General features: G+C 40.0%; 1 protein-coding gene across 2 annotated transcripts in view; it reads right to left on the bottom strand.

The window, feature by feature from the left end:
- Nucleotides 1-472: 472 nt before the first annotated feature.
- Nucleotides 473-22,026, bottom strand: part of C2CD4C (C2 calcium dependent domain containing 4C) — a 166,957-nt gene continuing 145,403 nt past the window's right edge. Inside the window, exons 1-2 of one of the 2 annotated variants that reach the window (XM_044053904.1) lie at nt 20,170-20,268; nt 473-3,938 (exon numbers count right to left, since the gene is read on the bottom strand). In XM_044053904.1, the coding sequence (XP_043909839.1) occupies nt 2,601-3,890 (1,290 nt within the window). In that variant the 5' untranslated portion in view covers nt 3,891-3,938; nt 20,170-20,268 and the 3' untranslated portion in view covers nt 473-2,600. Of the gene's footprint in view, nt 3,939-20,169; nt 20,269-22,026 lie in introns of those variants that run through there. The other variant, XM_044053903.1, reaches the window with a different exon arrangement.

Genomic DNA, 22,026 nt, shown 5'->3' with positions numbered 1-22,026 from the left:
TACGGTTTCATTTTGTAGGCAGAGGTTCTATGATAATGAGATATGTCATTCCTGAAATTCAATATGTTCACATACATTTCTTAGAATATCTGAGAAAATACTGGGAAACAGGATATTGTAAGCATGTCTATGTAGAATAGCTTTTTTCAGTTATATGGAGTCAGTTATGATGCTTTCTTAGTCACTATTTTTTTTATGATGCTGGTTTCTTCAGAAAAATAGACGAACTGACTACATGGTAAATCAATTTAAGTAATGTAGCTTTCCAGCTTCTACTTATGGCATCTGGCAACTACTTAGAAATGCTTAAAACTGCAGTGGTTTCTTTACATTTTAAATGATTAGTCTCACTGGAGATAATGGAGTTTCCTGTAGAACATAGAGTGATCAATCACATTTCCATAGTGTCCTTAGCTTCTCACAGTGCTATGTAATCAGTATCACTTAACTGTGGAAACTCACAAATCCTATGTCAGTATCAAAATATTTTTAATGTCATACAGCTTGGCACATTTTTGAGAATACACAGAGGCATCCGCTTTTACACAGTAGCAGTCATTTTTTTATACAGTCTTTTACAGTTGTAGATAAAACACATCAGTGCTTGCACTCAGACGTTTTATACATTGAGAAAACACTGCTCCTCATGAGAACATTGTACAACAGTGAGACACCATAGTCCAATGCATACAATAAAGGGTTCTTTACCAAGACATGCCTTCTCTGGTTTTGGGCCTTCGGCTGTCATGCCCATGACCAAGAGCAAAGTCAAAGCATGCTGAGACAGACCCACAAGAGAGATAAGGGGGGGCTGGTTCAGCCCTGGTTTCCAGGCAGTGTGCTCTAACAAATGCAGAAAGGCCTGGAAATATAGAAACCCTAATTTCCTTCTCAGTTCCCCCACTTTGTCATACAGTCCTTACAAAAATGGGTGACAGATATGCCTCCAATGTTATCTTCAGGAAATGAGTTGTATTGTTTATAGCATGGGATTGTGGGATTGAAAGAGAAGAGCACCTCCCATCAGGAGTTCACCAGGAGCCCACTAGAAGATGCTCCTCTGTTACTTCAATGTGCTGGCTACTATGGTTACTACAGTACTTAGTAAGCTGTTCCTAGACAAGATGCTTTACTAGTAGCAGGCAGTCTACTCATGATCAAATCATTTGACTGGGGCTTTGTTTGTCAGTGGGCAAATCAAGTCTGTTGATTTTTTTATGGAGCTTATGGGTGCATCATGCTACCCATATGTAAATGTACCATGGAAAAGTCACTTTAGCACCAACTTACTGTGCACTATCATAAGTATCTTCACCCACTGACCTATGTTCCCCTTAGGCGTAATGATACCACTATCAGCTGATTGTCTGCCAGTGAAATAGTCTCGTTATACTTGCCTTAATGTATGCTCATGAGCAGGTCATGCCACAACTAACTTACTTGGGCCACTCCCAAGTTCAGTCTTATAGTGGCTTGTGGCTTGCTCTGCCCTAAAGGAGATCAAATGGTCCACCTCCTTACCTGTACGACATCTCCCCATCTCGATGAACAGCTGCATGTTGGCTAACAGCTTGACCCAAGTATAAATAGGGCACTGTGTTTCTGTCAAGTTAAAAGGGTAGAAATATTCTTAAAAATCATTGCAGTCTGAATTTGCTACATAGAAAACCCTGCCCATCCCCGAGGTAGATCTATTCTTGAAATGTGCACGTTTGGTTCAGTTTTTGTTGCTGTTTCACAAATTATATTTTAACCTCCTTGAGGGACATGAAAACTGTTTTAATTGATCAAAGGACTTAGCAACCTGTTAGCCCTTTGTGTCTGTGAACAGCATGACACACTGCCTGGAAGCATAATTTCTCCAAAGAATAGCATTTTCTGTGCACAAAATATACAAATGCTGCCTTCTGTTCCATTCGTATGGTTCATAAATTAGTTATAAACAAAGGTCGTGTTTGTAAGAACTACACAAAAATACAGTAAACAGATACAGTCAAACCAATAAATCAAACACAAAATATTAGCAAGCTGAAGAAATACAAATTTGGCAGAAAGAGTAGAGAAACTTAACTGTTTTCCCTACATACAGAAGGTAATTTATATAGTTTTAGTTCTCTCTGGATATGGATGCTTAAACAGATGTACTAAACGGTTTCTTCTTCCATCCAGCCCTGAGCTCATAACAATGTCAAGTTCTGTCTGTCAAAATAACATTGTGTAATGCTCCTGAGCAAGCAAATGAAATTTATCAGAAGGTAGGTAAAACTGCAGAAGCCATCACTAAATTTCTTGGTGTTGTAATAAGCTGGAGTGACACAGTCTAGGGAGCAACCCTTTTGAGACACTGGAAAAAGACCAAAGTTAACCGAACAGTATGACAACTGTCAGCACAACTATGCCTTTAATCAGTGCCCAGCTATCAGTTTCCAAAGTTCAGAAATGTTTGCAAACTGTCGAAGCACACTTCCTTCAAGCAGCATTTTTCTCTAATCAGGCCTGTCCTTCTGTACTGTACACAGATGACTCAGTAGTGAAAAAAGGAATGCGAAGGCAGACATGCTTATTTGAAGAGGAACAATGCGAAGGCAGACATGCTTATTTTAAGAGAAACGTATCAGGGAAGAGAGTGAAAGTTCCTTCTCTCCCAACAAGGTGTCCCTTTTTAGACTAGTACCTTTGTTGACTACTTTCAGTTTTAGAGACATATTCTTGATGTTTGCTGCAGGGATCCCATCAAAGAAGAAGTCCTCATTAAAAATGGGATTACGGCTGTTTTTTATGATGGTGCTACGTTGCTTTTGTACTTTTCCTGGGTTCAGATATAAAGAAACACAACAGTTAATGCTCTTGATATCATAAAGGTTATCATAGAGATCCTCTGCTGCCATGATGCGAATCCGCAGACGGGAAGTGGAAGCATCATATTCGGCTTTAAGGCGGACAGCTCCTCCTTTATTAAGGCGGAGTTTATGCTCTTTGTGTAAGCGCTCTGGTACATCAAGTGGTGCCACAATACTACCAGCTGTTGAAGTTGCAGATTTCAGCCGTCTTGGCATATTAGGGCTAGTGTCTGCAGAGCTACATTCATCTGTGGACAAAGAACTGTTCCTCGCAAAGGTTTGCTTCACTCTAGCCACTTTGGACTGACCTTCTTGATTAAACATTTTTAACAGTGATGCAGATCTTGATAGCAAAGGAGAGCTGAAGGGGGATGATTCAGCTGATGAACATGTGTCACTGTCTCCACCACTGAAGTACCGGTAAGGATTTACTAAAGACATGCTGATGTCAGGAGGGTTCAGAAGTGTTGTTTCTCCATTTACTTTGCTGCTGGTAGCTTTCCTACGTTGGGAGGTTGGAGACTGTCCAGGGCTGCTAGGCTCACCATGAAACAGTGATTCCTTCCTACGGGTGTGAGGACTTTCCATAAGGGTTGCAAACCCATATGAAGTCTGAGTTTTAGGAACATAAGGGAGGGACATGGCTGTTTGAGACTGAGGGTCAGCATTTGTGTTCAGGTTCCCCTGGTCAAAGTCATCAAATGTCAAGTCATCAGCACTCTCAATCTGAATAATGTGCCGACTGGCTACCTTCAGTAAGTTTTTACTCTCTGATGCCACTCTGCTGACAAGCCTTGGGCTACTCTGGGGCTTTTTAGAGGAGACGTTCTGCTCAGACGTAGATGGCATCATGCTAGATTTTTGCTTTGGATCAAGTGTGTCAGCTTCTCCAGGCCCACCAATAAGCTTTGGTGGAATGAAAAAGTCTGGGATTTTGTCAGGGGTCAATACATTACTGTAGGCAGCACCCTTGGATTGCTTTTCTGCAGAATCACTAGCTCGAAGCCCACTGTGGTCCACTGATCCTCGTATCTTCTCCAGTAGCCACATATCAGTTCTGGAGCAGTGCAAGAGACCAAGCTTTCTAAGTATGAGTCTCTGAAAGAAAGCACATAAAAATGTCATCATTTCCTTTCTTTACTAGTAACAGTCATATTATATAGCAGGATTTTCTTTGTACTGTTTCAATTTTGGGTTGTACAGAAAATATTAAATTCATATTTACAGTGCATGACTTCTATAAAATGCTTATTTTTATCATTCAGAGTCAGGAAAACACTGGAAGCAGTGCCTGGCAAAACATGCTTGAATTACATATATTCTAATTTTAAGCATGACAGTGAGAAAGAAGCCAGTGTTAGAATGTCATTTTATAACCAATGAGTGGTGATACCCATTCATAGCTATCAACTGTCCAGATTTTTGCAGAAAGTCTAGATGTTTGCCTCATATTGTTCCTTATAAAATCTGTGGTTTTCTGGCCAGTTACTGAGGACTGAAGTCACTAAATAATGACATTTGAGTTTCAGAATTCATATTGCTCAGAAAATGAATGCTAACACAAATCCTAAAGCCTACAAGAGCAATATTTAAATCTGTCCCTCTTTTGGGGCCTTTGCCCCCCGCCCCATTATTTTAGGCTTTGTCCAGATTTCCTACACTAAGAGGTTGAAAGGTATTCATCCATTGTGAAAAATTACATGTCTAATGTCATGACCTTGTTGCTTAAGTAGAGATGGTCGTTCCTTATCTAAACAGTCAGCTGCTATAACTTTCCAGTTGTTTTTGCTCTCCATCTCAGTACATAATTACACAATAACTGTATAGAAGGACCTCTGTGGAATGCATGCCAGACTGCCACCTTTGATATGGCAAGCACTCACCATTGCAACACAGGCCGAGTACTCCAGTGTCTGCTTGTTGTGGGTTAAGCCATTAATGCTTACCCCCAAAAGTGGGCATTTTGGCCTGCTTTGCATATGCCTGAAATGTTACTGTAGCAATTATTCAACTATATCTCTTTAATCACAAAATGCAAAGAAGTTTGTCTATCTGATTACCAAACTTAAAGAATTAATAAGTAAACGATTCACTAATTTTTGAAACTGAAGCAGTACAGCATGATAACTGATATTTTTCAACAAGTCTTTTTCTTCTGGTATTTTATTTTATGACTTGTACAGTAAAAATCCTCCTTGACTTTACATAATTAGCTGTATACAGAGGAGATCACAGCTAATATGTTATTTGGATCAGATTTGCAGACTTAATAACTGTTTACCATCATCATTTGTCCTTTTAGGCAGATAATCAGTACTATTCCTCCTTCCTTTTTTCCATGCAGTTCATTTAGTATTTCAAGAATTACGCCACATTAATTAAGCCATGTGTGGACTGGATGACCACTGCTTATAAGTTCATAGGCTCATAGGTGTTTACTATGCTAATGACCACACGGGCCTTTTTAAGCCTAGCATGCATCCCAAATGTCTGACAAGTTCTGATACCCTTGAGAAGTATAAGCATGGGCCTGGGAGATGAACCATTTACAGGTTACCTGTGTCCATTAGAAACATAGGTGCCAAACCAGGGATACAGTTCCAGTTTCCCATCCAAATGTCCAAGTTGCACTTGAATTGTTTAGGAAGGAACTCAGCTTCACATTGATGGGGAGCCTATTCCATAGACAGTGTAGTTTCTGGGATAGATACCTGTCTATCCAGCAGGTTCTGTTTATATCACAGGCAAGGTTTAAGTCTTTAGAATTGATAATTCTGGTGCTGTTTATTTTGTGGCTATGCAGGAGGTCCATCAGAGTAGGGTCTTACAATGCCCTGTATGCCAGGCATAGATCACCCCTCAAAAGCCTGTAGGAGACAGAATACAGGGATAGGGCCTTGAGGCAGTCTGCATAGGACATTTTGCTTATGTCCTGTATTCTTTTAGTAGAAAACCTCTGTGGCTGTTCCAGTTGTTGAATATACCTGGTTAGGTACATACCAAATGGGGCATTGTATTTAATGATAGGTCTGATGAATGCTAAATACAGTGGAACAATGACTTCCTTGGACTTAGATGCCATACCTTTGTTTATAAGTTGCGCAACATAGAATGATTTCCTCACTACTGTAGACACATGATGGTCAAAGGCTAGATTACTATCTATGTGTGTCCCTAACTCCCTATCTCAACAGCAACACAGAGTCAGACAGACATGCAGTGATTCACAAGTATATTGTGGGAAATATAGCATTATGTATTTTACATAATGTTAGTATGCCAACGTTTCTTGTAAGCTAACTAGTAATCTTGCAAAATATGCATTCAGTGTCTGAAACCACATCCACCATACCCTTAAAAATAATGGGCACAAGAGTCTTCTTTTATAGGGCAGTTTCTTCTTTGCTTTCTATAAGATTCAGAGGCAAAAACTAGGCTAACTGCTCTTTTAGGGCCATTTTAAGTCTAGCCATTTTCCCCTTTAGTGTTGAGAATCAAACCTTGTAAGCTACTTTTCCATGTCCTATTCTCACTCAGCCATTTAAGGAAAGAGAATAAGAAAGATCTAAGGAAAACCTAGCAGGTTAGCCAGTGCATACCTCTCAACCTTTTAGAGCAAAAAATCTGGACAAGGCCACAAATAATGGGGAAAATTCCCAAAAATACAGACACTTTTTAAATATTGCACTTGCAAGCTTAGAAATTTGATGGAATAACAGGTTTTGTATTAGCATGAATTTTGTGAAGGATATGAAGTCTGAAACTGAAATGTTTGCCATTATTTTCTGACTTCAATTCTCAGTGATTTGCTAGTGATTTGTCAGAAAACCACAAACATTAGGAGAAACAGACCAAAGATACAAGGAGAAAATCTAGATAGTTGAGAGGTATGTAGTATGTAGAAAATTAAAAAGAGGTGGAGAGTTGGAAATAGGATTTGTGGACTAGTAAGAAAGAAATAAGAGGGAGTAAATGATTTTAATAAGAACTGGAAGAAGATTCAGAGAAGGTGGGAGTCTGTGGTGTGGCAGATGGAGATATGGTGAGACAATGTAGTATGCAGAAAACTTGGATGGCACACTGTGGAGAAAGAGATCACAAGGCAATCGGATGTGAACTGAAGGAGGAGAAGGGGAAGATATATAATTTAAACAGATGACATAGTGGGCTAAGCAGGGTCTGTGGAGAAAGGAAGTCAGTCCTACTGTATGGAGAAAGTGTTAGAAAGAAAGGCAGATAAAATAGGAGGAGTAGGCTCTATGAGATACACAAAATGTGAGGAGAATCAGAATGTTATAGAAGTTAGAAAGGGGTTGCTGGGGGAGTAAGCTTTTACTAGAAAGGCTCATCCAGACTCTGCTACACTTTGCTGTGAGTGAAAGGTTAGTTTGCTTTTTATTTGTTGTATTTAGTATTACTTTATTGCCTTTTTCTACTTTGAACACTGATTTGTTTTCTTTAACTTGTGTTTTACTTGTATTCTGCTTTTAACAGCATATTAAAACTTGAAAAGAGACCAAAACTCTGTCTCTTGTGAGTCAGACAGACATCAGAACAGAATTAAGGACTCACACATAAGACAGAACAGGCCAGTTAAGGTTAGTCATCTGTGAGCTGAGGGGTGGAGCTAGGAACTAAACCGTTTATTTAAGGGGTAAAATAAAACATTTCAGAGCTTTACTAGAAAGGCTCACCCAGACTTGGCTACACTTTGCTGTGAGGGAAAGGTTAGTTTGCTTTTTATTTGTTGTACTTTGTATTATTTTATTGCCTTTTTATATTTTGACTACTGTGATTTGTTTTCTTTACCTTGTGTTTTACTTGTATTCTGCTTTTAACTGCATATTAAAACTTGAAAAGAGACCACAGCTCTGTCTCTTGTGAGTCAGGCAGAATTTTTTTCCACCCTTCCACCCCGTTACTGTTGTGTTCTTAAACACCACCGTATTTCTAGTTGTCTGTCCCTTATGTTAATTTGACCATATATATCATTTCCTCTCTGCTTTTACTGGCTTGTGTAAGCAAAAAATTATCATTTTGTAAAATCACTCCCCTTCAACTATTTAAATTTATTGGTCATTCTACTGTATTCCATAGTACCAAAATACAAAGTGACCACCCCATTTCAATCTATCTTGCTGTTTTAAAAATAGTGACTTTCCAGTAAAACTTAATTTTTTAGACAGGTAAAACTTAAGTTACCTACTTTCACATCTAACTCCTCTAGTGCACACTGCAGTGTTTAGAATAAACAATTTTTCTTACCTTTAAGCATCCCTGTGACTATCACTTGCTCTAAAATCTGCTGGAAAGCACTAGGAAGCCTTAAACTGATACAAGAACTCAACTCTCCTTGTTAATAAGGAGAAATTAATCATAGGCAGTAAACAGCCTATAATTGCAAAGTACCTTGCTAAGGTAAGGGAAAACACCTGTTATACTTTACAAAAAAAAAAAAGCACCAAACCAGCCATGTCCAAGGGTCAGCTTCCAGTGATTTCTCCTGTCCACCTGGTGAATCTGGGCATACTGAGACAATGCAGCAATTGCCTTATGTACACAGACAACCCTCTCCTCCTACCACCCAACACTAAAACCTGCGAGAGATGAACTTACATAGCTAAACTGGAAGCAAAGCTCTCTCCACCAAAGATTGTGCTAGACAGTCAAGAGGAGAAGGTTAACACCCGCACTATACCTCAAGCAACACATAGCCCTTCTAAACCCACACCTCCAACACCTCACATAGCAACCCTAAACCCTCATATGCGGAGGCCCTTAACAGTAACCTGCCCAAGCAACAAGGACCTCTGAAGCTGAAATGCAAACAAACACCAGTCACAACCAAAGTTTCACATACCTCACAACACCAGTGTGCCACCCAACAACAGCACCTAAGGCAAGACAACGTACCTAACACTTTAGTCATAGGTGACTATAGTCAGGAACACTGATGCCCCACTCACAAGGCTGAACAAGGAGAAAATTACAGTCAGCTGCCTGTCAGGTGCCAGGATCTGCCACATAATGCATGCACTCAAGTCACTCCACAACAAGTACAAATATGACTATCTCATTGTCCATGTTGGAGTAAATGACTTGAGACGTACCTCCCTGGATTACATGAAAAGAGACATGGAAGAGCTTTCGGATCATGTGGCCCAGGCAGGTATGACTCTAGCCCTGAGTAGCATCCTGCCTTCACACAGAATGATACCACAGTATAAGGACCAAATGACTGACTTCAACAATTGACTAAGCTTCTTGTGTCATTCAAAGGGGATCCAGTATCTGTCTGCCTGGGACGACATGATTGACAGACCACAATATTTTGCCAGAGATGGTCTTCACCTGTCACCCCTGGGATTCAGGTTACTGGCTAAGGCTCTTGCCACCCCTATAGTGCCTTTTTTAGGCAAAGTTCAAAGGACAAAACCACTAACATAACAGGTACAAGCATGCAAAATCTGAAGGTAATGGTACTCAATGCTAGAAGTCTAAACCTCAAAATGCACTCTCTCGAGGCACTCCTAAAGATGGAGAACATTGATATCTGTGCAGTAACTGAGACCTGGTTCAAGGCTCCAGACAGCACCCCTGCAATACCAGGCTAGAACTCTTAGCACACTTTTCAGCCACCAAACCAGGACTGAAACACTAAAGGTGGAGGAGTGTCCATATTCACTAAGAATATTCACACCACCAGGTTAGTTGCCCATCACAATGCATCTGAAATTCTCCAGGTGCAACTAACACTAGGTAAGACTGCGATCCAAATTGTAGCTTGCTACAGATCCCCCACAATGCCCCAAGATTCTCATTACACCTTTCTAAACATACTGGAAAATATTAAGATACAACCAAATGCCCTAATACTGGGTGATTTCAACTACTCTACCATTAACTGTGAAAACTACTTGTGTAACAACACTTTTGCCCAACGGTTTTTGGAATTCATAAATTCCAATGCCCTGGATCTACTAATCCATAGTCCCACCAGGGGCTCCAATATCCTAGACCTTGTCATTACCAACATGGGAAATCAATGCTCCACACCTATGATCACCCCCTCGTTGGTCATGTCTGACCATAAGCTAATCACCCTTGACATTCACATCCCTCCCCCACCCCCAAGTAAGGAAACTTCCATAAAAAACTTCTCCAAAACCAACTTCATGCTACTCAAGTCAGAAGTGACAAACTTCATGACACCCATGCAGATGGGAACTGAAAGTTCGACTGCTGAATCCCACACTATGGCACTGTACGAGCACATCCACTCATGCATGAATCACACCATCCCAAACAGAACCAAAATGCACACCTCCAAAAAAAAGGAAGCCAATCTGGCGGTCCACTGCAATAAACAAACTTTACAACAAAAGGAAGAAACTGTTGCAGAAAAGAGGAAAATCCCAGGATGCAAAAAACTCCCTTACAAGCCTCAGTAAGAAGCTGAGATCCCTCATAAAATCCTCCAAAGCTAGTTATGAAAATAAAATTGCCAAAGATTCCAAAGACAACCACAAGGCATTCTATAGCTATGTCAAGAATCTAAATGGCAATGCTTAGATCTGCTCTGAGCTACAACAGAATGGCATTAAATATACTGATCCCAAAGATATTGCCATTATTCTGTCAGATCGATTCAGTGCCAACTTCACCCCCCTCTCACCCCCTAAAAGGCCCATCTCAGTACGAAAAGATTGCCAAATTCTGGTAATAACGGCCACACAGGTAAAAACCGCACTCTCCAAAGCTAAGAATACAGAATACAGCATCCATGGAACCAGACGACATCCTGGGCTGTGTACTACATGAACTACAAAATGAACTGGCACCTCACCTAAGTGTCATGTTTAATCATAGCCTCACCTCAGGCTTCATGCCCACTGAGTGGCACACAGCTACAGTTATCCCACTCCACAAGGGGGGATTCACCTTGGATCCTGGTAACTACTACCCCATCAGTCTGATGAGCCTGATCTGCAAGGCCATGGAACGTATAAACAAAGACATTGGCAAGCTTCAAACACAGGACCCCACCCAGTTTGAGTTCATGAAAGGCCAATCTTGACTCCTGAACCTGATTGACTTCTTCAAATAAGTCTCCAGAGCTGTATACGAGGGTAAGGTGGTCCACACAGGATATCTGGACCTCACCAAGGCCTTCGGCACCATCCCTTACTCTGGAATCATAGATAAACTTACTAAGCTGGGCATTAATCCCTACGTCACTCAATGGGTTGCCAACTGGCTCTCTGACAGAACCCACACTGTAAAAGTAGCCAACTCCAAATCCAGCTCCAGACAAGTGACAAGTGGAGTACCTCAGGGTTCCATCCTGGGACTACTCTTGTTTGCTATCTACTTTTCTGAAGTACAGACCAACTCTAAGGGACTCTAGCTAACAAAGTTCTCAGATGACTGCAAACTGGGAGCCATTATTGAATCTCAGAATGATGTGGATATTCTACAAAAGGGCCTTACAGAAACAGATGGTTGGTGCCAGAGCCATGGGCTCAAGCTTAATGCCAAGAAATGTATAGCTATCCCCTTTGGGGAAAAAAATATATACCCATGAATTACCATATAGGTGGCAGTACAATAATGATAAGAGACTTAGGGACACAGGTGGACAGTGGTCAAACCTTTGATAACCACATCGTCACAACAGTCAGGAAATCCTTCTATGTGGCACACCTCATCACCAAGGGCTTTGCATCGAGAAAAAAGGAGGTCATTGTCCCACTGTACTCATCCCTCATTAGACCCATTATAGAAAGCAATGTCCCATTTTGTATGTACCTCTCAAGACGTCTGCAACAACTGGAAAGGCCACAGAAATACCTCACTAAAAGAATCACAGGCCTAAAGCAGATGCCCTATGCTGACCATCTAAAAAAACTTCAGCTATACTCTGTTGCATATCATCTACTCAGAGGTGATCTCTGCTTAACATACAAGGCCATGTCAAACCTCGAGCTGTTGGACATGCTACATTTAAAGAAATCCCAATCCCTCAGAGATATACACTCCAGGGATCTACACTTTGTCATCACAATGAACAAAACATGCTGGAGGGATAGGTTCCTGACCCAGAGACTCCCCTGACTCTGGAATAGACTGCCCATTCATGTCAAGCAGAGTGTCTTTATGGCCCTCTTCAAAAGAAACCTTGACGATTGGATGGGAGCTAGGAAATTCACCCTGGGGATCACTTCAGTTGTCCTGCTAGACAGGGGTCCAGAGAAGTAAATACTGTGGGAAGAAATAGCCGAATTGTTAAAGCTAGACTTGTATAAGCACTAGGGCCGATAGCCTAGTATCAACCTATGAACCTATAAGGATTGAAAGGGACATGCAGAAAGGAGGTTTGGGTAAAAATTAGCTGTTTTGATTCCTTGAGATTAAATGCCTTAAAACACAATTGCCTGGCAAAAGCTGCTTGTTACTGACAATCTGAGTATACAAATCAACATAAATGCTATACTTAAGGAGTAGTCAAGAAAATTCTGCACAGAACACAACAAGTTTTTATTCATAGGCTCAAGACCCCTCCACATCTCAGGGGATTCCCCCCACATCCTCCTTTACTTTATTATTCTTGTTCTAATTTCTCTGCACCTTGAGGAAAGGGAGGTCTACAACAGACAGTTCAAAGATGTCTTCCTGTTTCTACAAAAGATACCAGAGAACATAACAAGTACTATATTGGTCAGTAAATGCAACTAAGTAAGTGCATACAACTCCATAGGAGTTGCAGAGGGAGTCAATTCTGGGCACATTGCAGATGCTGCGGACAGCACTTCTGGCTAAAATCAAAGACTGAAACAATACTAGTTTCATAAACTTTAATCATACTTTGACTTAGGAATGGGGTCCAGTCACATAATGATATTAGAAACCCAAAAGATTTGCAGAAACTAAAAAGTCAGTAAATGCAGATCATGCCTATGTGGAGTGAGAAACTACACATGAGCATTTACCACACTGAGCAGTGAAGCTCAAACAACTGTGATACTAGCAATCTCATACCTTGCAATATCCTGTAAGCTATGCAAAATACAGACTGGCATGCAAGGCCTCCTGATAAGGAGTAATAGATACCAGCAGAGTAGGAAATGGGATGCAGAAGGTATTACGCATTCTAGAGGGGAGTGGAATGGTGATAGGGGAGGGCAGGAGGCAGACTGAAGGAGAATGACATAAGGATATTTGGCACTACAGAGCACTATCTTAAGCAAGGTTAGGCAAGGACAGAAGGGGAAGAGGTACAGCAGAATATGCAAGGAAACAGTATTAGATCTCATGATGAAAATGGATAATCAAGAAGAGAGGACAAGAACAACATAATTCATATACAGTGGGACAAATTTCCTCATAGGCAAAACTGTAGAGGAAGCCAAGGTAAGGCAGTTGGGAGGTTTATGGAATGTCTCATTGCCATGTGACTTACCTGTGAACCTATACTATGGGATGGGTAAAGCCAATCTAATACCAAACAGGATAGGTTAATTCAAGCACCAGAAGGGAACTGGCTACGCTTAACATGTCCCACAAGGGTAGCTACCCTTGTACTTACCTTCGAACCTATGAACCATTTCTGAGGTCCTGCCACTCAAAGGCTCTTCCATTGCCATGTAAAATGAAGCACATAAGGATGAGATACTCAAGTGGCTAAAGAAAGGGAAAGAGGAGAAAAAGGAAGGGAAAGATGAGAATTTGTTTGGGCTGGTTGGAGGTACTTAGTACTATGACTGAACTAATAGTTGTACAGACAGTGCTACATTCAAATGCAGGACTGAATATCGAGATTACTATATTACAACCACAAGGCATTCTTTAGCTATGTCCAGGCCAAGAACATCCACAAGGTATTATTTAGCATTGTCTGTAACCTCAAAGGCAATGCACAATGGTGTGCATAGCTCATTGCTAATGGAGCCACCTATACTGAGCCAGAAGTTATAACAAACCTATTGGCTGACAAATTCAAATCCAACTTTACCTTTCTCTTCCACTCAACCCTCCCCCTGAAAATACCATCAGATATAACTCCCCCTGCTATCACTAGGGAACAGGTTCTTAATGCTTACTTTAAAGTCATAAACACTGCATCAATGGACCCAGACAATATTCCAGGATGCCTTCTAAATATCAATAAAATACCATTGCACTCTCCCTCCTTAAACATTCCCTACTTCTTATACCTTAATATACTTTCTGCCCTTAACTCACTCTTCTCACTAGCTCTCTCTAATCTTCCTACTCTTTCTACTGTCATCTAAAAATCTATTAAGCAAATTGCCTCAGAGAAACATTCTATTGTAATTATCTTGCCTTCGTACAACTACATCATGATAAAACTGTGTTTTTGTAACTACTTACCCCAAAAATTATATTCATCTTAATGACATATTTCTTTTTTACATCTTGAAATAGTTGTGCTGTACTCCTGATTACTGACACTGTATAACATTGTATTGCTACTTAATGCCTTGTAATAATCCTGTAACATTGCTGTTTAATTCTTATTTATAATGAAAATTGTATAATATATTGGAGCTTTTCTCCCCGGGCCTCCACTGAAAAAGGGCTCTTCAGCTCAGTTGGACAATCCCAGTCAATAAATGTAAAATAAATAAATAAAATAAATATCATGAAACAAGACCTAACAGGCCCACTGGAATTGCTATTTAACTGTAGCATCCAAACAGGTTTTTTGCCTCATGAATGGAGAACAGGAACAGTCATTCCTCTGCACAAAGGTGGGCCATCTATAGACCCTGGTAACTACAGATCCATAAGTCTCACTAGTCTCATATGCAAAGCCATGGAAAGAATTATCATGGGAATGATTACTAATGACATAGGAAACCTCCAAACACTGAATCCAACCCAGTTTGGTTTTGTCAAGGGCAGGTCATGCCTACTTAACCTGGTGGACTTCTTTGAGACAGTCAGTAAAGGAATGGATGATGGCAAAATGGTTCACAATGCCTACCTTGACCTGGCCAAGGCATTTGACACAATACCCCACTTGGGCATTGTTGACAAACTCAAGAGGTTAGGTACAAACTCTTATGTCACCCGATGGATAGTCAGCTGGCTCACAGACAGGACCCAGGAAGTTAGAATTCAGGAGTCTACCTCTACAGAGAGGACGTTCACAAGTGCAGTCCATCAGGGATTGGTCCTGGAACCGTTCCTTTTTGATATTTCATTTTCTGAAGTTAAGGCCAATGTCAGTGGCCTCTGTCTATCTAAATTTACAGATGATTGCAAATTAAGAGCTGTCATTAAATCCCCCACCTACAGACAAGTATCTGGTGTCAGAGCCATGGACTAAAATTAATGCCAAGAAATGCATAATAGTTACCAGGGTGGACAACTTCCTGAAGGATACTATCATATTAACACACCCCTAAGAGTCGACCTAGTAGTCAGGGACTTGGGGGCACACATAGACAGTAATATAGCCATTGACTATCATGTGTCTACAGTACTGTTGAAATCATTCTATGTTATGCAACTTATAAGCAAAGGTATGGTAGATAATTCCAGGGAAGTCATTGTTTCACTGTATTTGGCATTCATCAGACTTATCATTGAGTACAATGCCTGCTTTGGTATGTACTTAATCAGGCATATCCAACAACTGGAATATCCCCAGACCTTCTTCACTAAAAGAATACAGGGTGTAAGTAACATGCCCAGGGCAGACCACCTCAAGGCCCTATCCCTGTATTCTGTATCCTATAGGCTGTTGAGGGAAGATCTATGCCTAGCATACAAGGCATTGTCAGACCCCACTTTGATGGACCTCCTGCATATCCACAAAACAAACACCAAAATTACATATACTAAAGACGTATACCTTGCCAGTGATATAAATAGAGCCTTCTGGAGAGACAGGTATGTATCCCAGAGACTACCGCTTCTCTGGAACAGGCTCCCCATCCATGTCAGAGCTCCTCCCTAAACCAATTCCAAGTGTTACTTAGACAATTGGATGGAGAACAGGAAATTCATCCCTGGTTTGTCACCTCTATCTCTAATGGACACAGGCAGCCTGTAAATAGTTCATGTCCCAGGCCTCTGCTTGTAAATGTTTCATCTCCTAAGCCCCTGCTTACATTTATCACAGGTACAAGAATTTATCATAGACTTGGGATGCATGGCTAGGCTTAAAAAGGCCCTTCTGGTCATTAGCCTAGTAAACATCTATGAAACTATGAACAACCAGAGTTAATTTAAAGTAAAATGTAGTATGGTAGAGAAAAATAACTTGAAAATTAAAGGCAAGCAGAAAGGTGGTTCATAGAGGGGGAGGTGGGAAAATATAGCAGGAAGAGTGAGAGGTGATAGACAATAATACATGAGTCTGGTGGGTAAAATGAGTCACTCCATGCAGTACTGGCATTAATAAGCAATGAATAATAAAGTAGAAAGATTATGGGAAATGTTGATGTTACGATATTTGTTATGGAAATAAATTGCAAGTAAGAGGACTATATGTTTGTGTGTATGTGTGTCTACACTACAAACAGAAACATGTACTGTCTCAGAAGAAGGGGATATTGAAGGGTCTGCCAAAGTCAATGCTGAGTGGCTCAGGTAGATAGTAAGAGAATGGGTGAGAACGAAATGGATGGTGAAGATACTAGTGGGAAGTCTTGGCTTCATAATATACTGGAGGCTTCAGACTTTTGGGTCAAAAAATGGAGTGAGGCTGAAAAAAATCATTTCCTTAGTTACACTAATGTTTGCAACTAAAATTATGTCACTATGGTTTGTTTGTATTTATATAAATGTATGATTGCCTATGAGATATGTGATTATTTAATAAAAATATATTTCTTGCTTAAAAAAAGGAAAATAAAAACTAATAAGACTGAAAGAATGAAGTGAGGCATGTCTCAGAGGGATGGTGGATATTTCAAAAAGGGTGGTGGTGTTCTTGCAGTAGTTCTCCAGGAGACATCTAAAACAGGTACGGTGACAGTCAGGGATCTACCTGGGGACACTTCTTGTTCTACATGGTGATTCATGGTTGTAAACAAGAGCATAATTAGAATTCTGTCTTTACAAGGGAAAAATAATAAACAGGCATATAGAGAGGTGAGATGATACAGGTGACAGATGTCATGTGAGTGAATATGATTAGTGTAAAGTGGGATATGCACTCGTGTATAAGGAGATGAGAGAAGAATTAAACAGCCATCAGCCTGGGTTCATGAAGGAGGTCAGGAATGCAGGATGAGAAGAAAAGATGACCTAAATCAATGTGAAAATACAAGCAGAGGAACAGAATAAAGACTACGTATTGGTTAGAAAAGAAAACAGCAACAGTGATAATAAAGGCTAAAACAGTAAAGGAAAGAAACTGGAGATAAGGATTAGCATCAGTCACTTGGGTGTAAACATGTCAATTTTACCAGTAGAAATACCTACAAAAACTGCAGGAGCTTAATGTGTCCATTCATGAAGAAAGGAATCTAAGGAGTATATGACAAACTTTTAAGGATTTCAAAACAAATCAGACAGCTCAAGCAAGTGTCATTTTCAGAATAAAACTGATGTAATGAGAATAAGAGGGCACTGCCTGAGACTCGAAGGGGAAGACTCTTTAGAGGAGCTGTGAGGAAGCATTATTTCACAAAAAGATTATGGATAATTTGAACAATGAAGGAATCTAGGAATAAATGCACCATGTTTGTGTTTGTATGTCTGTGTGTGTGTGTGTGTGTGTGTGTGTGTGTGTGTGTGTGTGTGTGTGTGTGTGTGTGTGTGTGTGCGCGTGTGCGCTCGCACGCACGTGTGGGGTGGGGTGTGTCTATGTGTTTGTGTGTCTGTGTGTTGTCTTGTTAATTAAATCAACCTGTAGCTAGTAAATAATACACACACAAGACAGATCAGAAACTACCTATATCCTATTAAGTTTTAAATCTCTATGAAAATGTAGAGTAGAAGGGGTCATGCTTTACTTGGTGGGGTTCAGGACTGATATCAGGAAAAGGATATCAAGGAAATGGAATTCCTTGCCAACGTTTGACATAACTATGTGGAATTAAAGACAATGTCAAAAGAACACTAGCCAAGTACAAGGGGAGGTGAGCTACATAGGGAGGGCCACTGGTAGGCCAGTGTTACTGCAATAAGGCCACCTGCATCATGAAGAGCAACTTGATGAAGCACAAGTCTCCTACCTTCAGTGTCTGTATATTCACAAGTGTGACTTTTTTGCCATTGTGATAGCAAATCCATAAGGGTTGTCCTTGAAATACTGTGCTTTATTCATACAAGCACTATAGTGTCACCATAGCTAAATGCACCTGGCTACCAGTGAAAGCAAGAGGTTTATTTTCCACTAAAGATAATCACCTGTAAACTACTCTAAAAACATTATTGACAACTATTTAAACAATTCTTAAACCATAGAAGCTCAAGCTATTAACCTAGGACTACAGAGGGCTACCAACTAATAAGACCCCTATACAAAACTAAAACAGAAGGAGCATTTTCTATAGCAGCAATAAACTATAACAAAAACTACATGACATCTAGACATATGTTGCACTCGGAAGGATTAGAAAGGCACTTAAAGGGCATACCAAGAAGATAACCAGTGCCATTGTTATCATAATTATAAACCCCACAACAACTAAAAACATTTTCCTTTGCATACCTTATCTTTAACCTTTCTCTACTCACCACGCCATACTTTCCTGGCGCACTTCTCATTTTACATTTTTATCTTGCCTGTCTTACTCCTCACTTTGCATTATTCTTTATTCTTTCTCCTCCTCACAAGCTGCTTTACTTTAACTCCACCCTTCTACGGACTACTGCTAGCCTTGCTTTCTTGTGGCTTCATCTTTACCACATTGCTTCTTAAGAAAATGTGTTAGCTGTACCATCAAAATTTCTCGGTTGAAGTGCGCGACAATGAATATCTGAAAGTAAGGTTGCACATTTTTGTACGTGCGAAAAAAAACATGTTTAATGCACAACAGCGAATGGTATCGTGCATTCGCTGTTGTGAATTCAACATATTGAGTGGAGATCGGGAAATGTACCTTTTCCCCTAACTGTAGTGCGATCTCAGAGTTTGTATATATATATTAGCAGGGGGTGTGCGGGGTGCACCCCCCCACATGGGGGTGCAGGGGGACTTGCCCCCCTGCAAATGAGTGTTTCAGTCACTCTCATAAGTTTTGATAATGTTTTTCAAGTACGTAAGTACTCGTAACAAATATGTTCAAAATTATGATAGTAAACCAATGTGTTGCATTTATCTGTCTATCTAGCTATCTGTCTGTCTGTCTGTCTGTCTAAATGTCTTTCTATCTACTTACTGCACTGTGCACACCAGTCTTATCTACTACATGCTTTTGCATATCTAGCTTTTACATTTTCAGTTTGGTATAAGAACTTCTCTACTGGTAATGGTCCAGGTCATGCCTGAAAAGGGTCCTTTGATCAATGTGCTTACCTAGTCAACAAATGTATAAAACAAGCAAACAAACAAACATAAATAAAATGACCACATGTCATAGTTAAAGTGCCATATTAAATGAGAACTAAAAGTGAGTTTAATGAAATCAAAAACATTTCTACCCCCATTCTAGGGTTCGAGAACTAAAAGCGAGTTTAACGAAAACAAAAACATGTCTACTCCCCCCTTCCAAGGTTCATTGATTTATATGTGATTACTAGGCTAATGACCCCAGGGGGCCTTTTTAAGCCTAGCTATGCTTCCCCAAAGTGAGAAACAAACCCTGAACCTTGTATCTGTAAGGTAAACACCTTAATGCTATGCTAACCCCCAACCCTATGCAAACTCCCAACTCAAAATTCACACAGTGTCCCCCTAAAAGGGACTAGATCCCATGATCCTGAGATTGAGTCCCATGATGTACGGACTGAGCTAACTGGGTTACTAATGCAACTATATACAGATAGCATGGGAAAAACAAGAGAAAATTACACTAACCAACTGAAAAGACAACAGACCCTCTTGGACAGCAACAGACTATTGCCAATGCCTCTGTTCAGTTAAGGCAAATCAATGTGGCTTCCCACAGAACCCAGACAAGGGCAGAGGATAAGAGATTAAGACTTTCAGATGAGATATTATACTGGGGCCTTATCTACCTGAGATGGTAGTAGCTCAGAAGAATATAAAAGATCACATGTCATATATCAAAAAGTGTAGGTGGGACCTTGGAGCACCACTGAAAAGAGGTCATAGGCCTGGTAGGACTTGCCCAGTCAGCAAAGTATAAATAAATAAAATTGTAGTAGAATGAGTCAAATTACTTACTAAGAACAAGTACAAGAAGTGTCAGACTCCTTAAAAACCAAAGACAGGATCAGTCAGTGATATTTATTTATTTGATATTTGTTAAACGGGTTAGTCCAAATGAGGCAAAGGCCCATTTTCAGTGGAGACCTGAGGAGAAAAAATCCAATTAGCTCACAATGCTATAAAAATTAGAAGCATAACAAAAATGAACAGTTGTACATAACACATAACATAATAAAATAATAAAAGTAAAAATCCGATTATAGAATTTTTACAAGCTATGAGATACACTTAAAGTATCTGATAGAAAGCGACATGGTGCAGATACAATTATTATGTTTTAAATCCAGAAATATATATTGAATTTAAAATCCAGAAAAAAATTATATAGAATTACAAGACAGAGAAGAGGAGAAAGAAACAGGGTGATATAGATTAGATGTGTACAAGATGAGTAAAATGATAGAGTTGTCATGTGGGGTTAGACATGGACAGGACCAAGTTTTTTGTACAGAGTGTTTAAGTTGACTTTTAAACAGGTATTTTTGGGAGATCTGTCTTATATTAAGGGGAAGTGTATTCCAGGCATGGGCTACAGAGTACTTTTACAGGGGTTTTCCAATATTCTTCTTAGGTTTGTAGATATCAAGGAGGAGTTTGTCGGATGTGTGAAGGTGACAAAGGGGCTTGTAATAAGATCCATGGTTAGAGATGGAGGGGCAAGAAGAGGGGTCATTCAGAATGGAGTGGGTAATGTATAGCTGCTGATGTAATTAGTTGGTTGGAGAATTTGGGCCATTGGAGTGCTTTAAGAGTGAGAAGAGAGACTAGTGACAAATCTGGCAATTTTATTGTACGTTTGTTTAAGTTTGGAGAGTAGAGTAGTTTGAGTATTTGTAAGACTAGGGACTGCATACAAAAGACAAGGTAATGGAAGAGACTAGGCTAGGGATGTTTTGGAGGAAGGTGTAAGTAATTTCTGATTACGACAGAGTAGACAACATTTCTGGTGTGTTTTCTTTATACACTATTGGATGTGCATGTTATATTTTAATTCATCGTTAATAACACCTAGTAGTTTGGTATGGGGGTTGGGTTTAATGATTGTATTGTTGTGGGAGATGATGGAAAAAGAGGATTTGTGATATGCCAGTGTTTTAGGAAGGAAGATAATTAGTTTAGTTTTTTTTTTAGGATTAAGTATGAGTTGGTTGTCAGAGAGCTATGTTTCAACTGAAGAAAAGGAGTTCTGAGTTAGAGATAAGAGATCAGGTATGCTATGTGCAGTGGTAATAAGAGTAGAATTATCAGCATATTGAAGGAGTGTTGAGAACATACAGATAGAATGTAGATTGTTAGTGAAAATATTGAAGAAGAGGGGACCTAAGATAGATCCTTGTGGAACACCAGTGTTAACAGGTTGGAAGGGAAAGAAGACAGTTTGCCAGCGAATGGATTGTTGCGTATTGGTGAGGTAACTCAAGAACCAGTTTAAAGAGGAAGTGGAGAGCTGGAGGTTGGAAAGTTTAATTAGAAGTTTAGAGTAAGAGACAGTGTTGAAAGCTTTAGAGAGATCAAGAAATAAACAGGAGACTAACATGTTGTTGTCCTGAGCCTCAGCTACTGTATGGGTGGCGGAAAGTAGTGCAGTGGAAGTGCTGTGGTGGGATCTAAACCCATGTTGGGTAGATGTAAGCAGGTTATTATCAAGCAGGTGTTTGGGTAACTGGGTGTGAATACACTTTTCCAGAATTTTGGAAATTGGGGACAGGATGGCAATGGGCCTATAATTAGATGGATCGATAGAGTTTCCGCCCTTATGAATAAGAATAGTGTAGAAGGATTTGCATATATCAGGGACATAGGCTTCAGTAA

This window comes from Protopterus annectens, chromosome 13.part0, assembly GCF_019279795.1.
Source record: "Protopterus annectens isolate FY-2018-M chromosome 13.part0, PAN1.0, whole genome shotgun sequence".
NCBI classification, from domain to species: domain Eukaryota; kingdom Metazoa; phylum Chordata; order Ceratodontiformes; family Protopteridae; genus Protopterus; species Protopterus annectens.
Note: the sequence above shows the minus strand (reverse complement) of the source record. Positions and strands in the feature narration are given on the sequence as shown.